Raw genomic sequence first — 3,139 nt, forward strand, 5'->3', positions numbered from 1 at the left:
TCCTTCGGCTCAGTGCCATTGACCCAGTAAAATGGAAGGCTATTACTTGATGACTGTTAAGGAAGAGCAATTCGTTCTGCAGAAGAGGGATAATTTTGCACAGTTAGCAAAGTTATAACGAGCATATTTTTGATAAATATCAACAACACGTGAAGCCAGGCAAAAAACACAGTAAATCTTCAAAAGTTTGGAGAATTAACAAGCTTTCAGTGAGAAAATGATTTTACGACACTAACGATTACGAATAAATTGAAGTAACTTAAAAAACATAAAAAACAATCAGAATGAATAAACAAGTCATACCTTCCAGTCCTCAAACTTTGTTTTCAATCTTTCGCTGGTATCATTTTTATATACGACAAGGGTCGATGCGTTTACGTCAGATCGTTGAAGACGTAAATATAGCCTTGCAATACCACCCGATTGTTGTGTGTACTGAAACTAAGATATTTGTTGCGGCAATATAAAGATATTCACCGTCTGTTCATAATTATTATTATAGCATTCGTCCTATTTCGGAAGCCGTCAAGAAAGACATTCGTATTCGACATCGGAATTAATGTTCATTCTATCAAACACATTCTGTAGATGAATATTGTCGTAATCAACTCTTATCGGTGTAACTCCATTCTAGATTGATCTGTGAGCCAACAAAAAATCAAGTCTGTCTTACGCTTCATGTTGATTATCCGACTGAGCAACAACGCAAATTGGAGCGCTATCAACTTCCTTTCGAATTTCTTCGGTTACATTCAATGTTTTACTTTCAGCGTCTTCATTAATAGATTTGGGGCCGCTAGCAATTACAATGACCAACTTCACTTGATCCTGGGATTCATGATCATCATATTAGGCTTATTAGCAGTACGAAGATCGTACTCCTAATAAGTTTTAGCAATAAAATCCTATGTAGAATTCATTTCACTATAAACATAATGGTTCGGGGTGTTGTATACTGATGCATTAAGCTTTAATTAACTCACTTTAGGGATATCCAGTTCATCGAGAAGTGTGTAGTCTTCACTGAAAGGAACTATTGTAATTAAGAACAAACATATAATGACCACTATACTCATTGAGTATTGAATGTTCGATAAAGTTTTGCATTGATCTTTTGGGACAGAATGAATTACATCCTTAATATATTTTTTCTTGATATATAATTCTAACTCTAACTGCATTCCTTAATTGAATTGTTTGCCCTTTGTCCCTTCCGCTTACAATTCTTAGTATTTTAGACAAAGAGAAATTTCGCTATCACTCAAGTATCACTTCGCTGTCATTATCATTCAAGTATTATGACCATCCGACCGTCACATTTAATTATTGGTGCAAAGTTTGGAATAGAAATCACTGCAGTCTTTGTGCCAAAAACGATTAAATCTCAACATTAGCATAATTTGACAATGACTGCAGTTTGCTTCTGTTAATATAAAAGATGACTAACATCGAATCGGTAAATTTGAAAGACCAGCTACGGATCGAAAATAAATGGAATGGGAAAAGCAAGCCGTTTGCTGAACTTCCTTTTAGTTCAGCGAGGCTCCTTAATACTTCGGCATGATTTGGTTTAGCAAACAAAATATATTCATATGGTGCCCAATGAAGCTTCGCGAAGGATTCGAGCTGCTAAAGTTTGAATTTACATCATTATTTCATCAAATCTTAGTCTGTAATAAGTTCTTTCTGATTTTTAGTTAATTTATTCTTGACGGGAACAAAGAATGGAGCATACTTTATTCATCTGATATTCATCTGATATTCATCTGAGTATAGAGTTTCAAAGCTTTCTCTAAACATGACGGGGTTATTTTACCATCTCGGTAATGCAGCATTGCATGTCGACGGTTCAACTCATAGTTTACATATTCAGACGTCACTGGGATTGCCCTGCAAAATGATATGAAAGAATAATCCATTATTGTTAGTATTGTGTAGGAAAAATTGAAAATAAAAGTTTGATTTGTCGGGTTTGATTTGGGAAGGTTTATTCTTAGGCACAGACGAATATTCTGAGAAGGTATTCTTCGTTCGGTTCAGGAGGAAGTTATTTATTCGCAGAAGGTAGATTGTAATAACGCAAAGGGTAATAGTAAAATGTTTATCGGAGAGTAAAGGATACAATATACGGTGCAGTCCTTGGTTGAGTGTTTGACATGGAAAATGATCAAGTTATAGCCTTGAGTATATACACAATTTTAACACAATGAGCATATATGGGGAGTGTGGTTTATAACAAACATTACATTAGATTTTCCTTTGAGTAAAGAAAAACTGTCAAAATCCGATTACAACAAATGGCTCTGTTTGCAACACTAAGCATTGCAATTAAGATCGGTTCTTAGGCAAAGAAATTTAGCTTATGAGTGTGCTTTGTTACATTAAAAAAAGGAAAGGATGTGAACTTAGATGAAGATAACAAAGAAAAACGCATGAGACAATGAATTTGAGGGATGTAAAATTGGTTGAATGATTCATGACATTGTTACAATTTGTGTGATTGATTTGTTTATTTAATCATTTAGTTCATTTAATCATTTTATTTTATTTGAAGCTTCGCGATATTCAAAATTCGCGAAAAGTATTATCAATCATTTCATTTTAACTTATTAACTCATTTCAATTTTCCTTATCTCCTACAGTTACTAGTAACTGAAATCATAAAATTTGGCGGATATGATTTTTCCACCTTAGAAAATATCTGTAACGTGATAATATGTAAATGAAAGAAAAGTGCTAACTTGCTGAGATTTTTTAAATCTCCTATGGATAAGTAACCAGCAATTTGATCTCCCACTACTCCAAAGACAAAGGTTACTTCATCTTTGGGACAACGAAATTTAGTTTCAATCTTCCTTTTTTTTTATGAGGGGTGGGTCCTTCCTCAACTCATCATAAAGTTCTTGTTTTTCAGATATTTAAACAGAAAATCCAAATTCATTCAAATTTCCCAATTATGTATAGTGTACCACGTTAAAGTTGTTCATTTAAATATAAAATTTGAAAATTCAAAAAGTCAACCTGTTGCTGATGTAACATCGAATGATATCACGACGAATGTAAGGATAGCAAGATATTTAAAAATCCATTGCTATCAGAAGCTGTAAATATGAAAAAATCACTCAATGATTTGAATAAT

General features: G+C 33.4%; 1 protein-coding gene across 1 annotated transcript; it reads right to left on the reverse strand.

The window, feature by feature from the left end:
- Positions 1-669: 669 nt before the first annotated feature.
- LOAG_13986 (hypothetical protein) lies at positions 670-1,629 on the reverse strand (the record flags this gene model as incomplete). Its single annotated transcript, XM_020448748.1, has 3 exons — positions 670-828; positions 984-1,023; positions 1,448-1,629. Coding segments are annotated over 3 exons (381 nt in total), but the record flags the coding sequence as incomplete, so codon positions are not given.
- Positions 1,630-3,139: the final 1,510 nt, after the last annotated feature.

The sequence above is a fragment of the Loa loa genome (assembly GCF_000183805.2).
Source record: "Loa loa unplaced genomic scaffold supercont3.1034, whole genome shotgun sequence".
NCBI classification, from domain to species: domain Eukaryota; kingdom Metazoa; phylum Nematoda; class Chromadorea; order Rhabditida; family Onchocercidae; genus Loa; species Loa loa.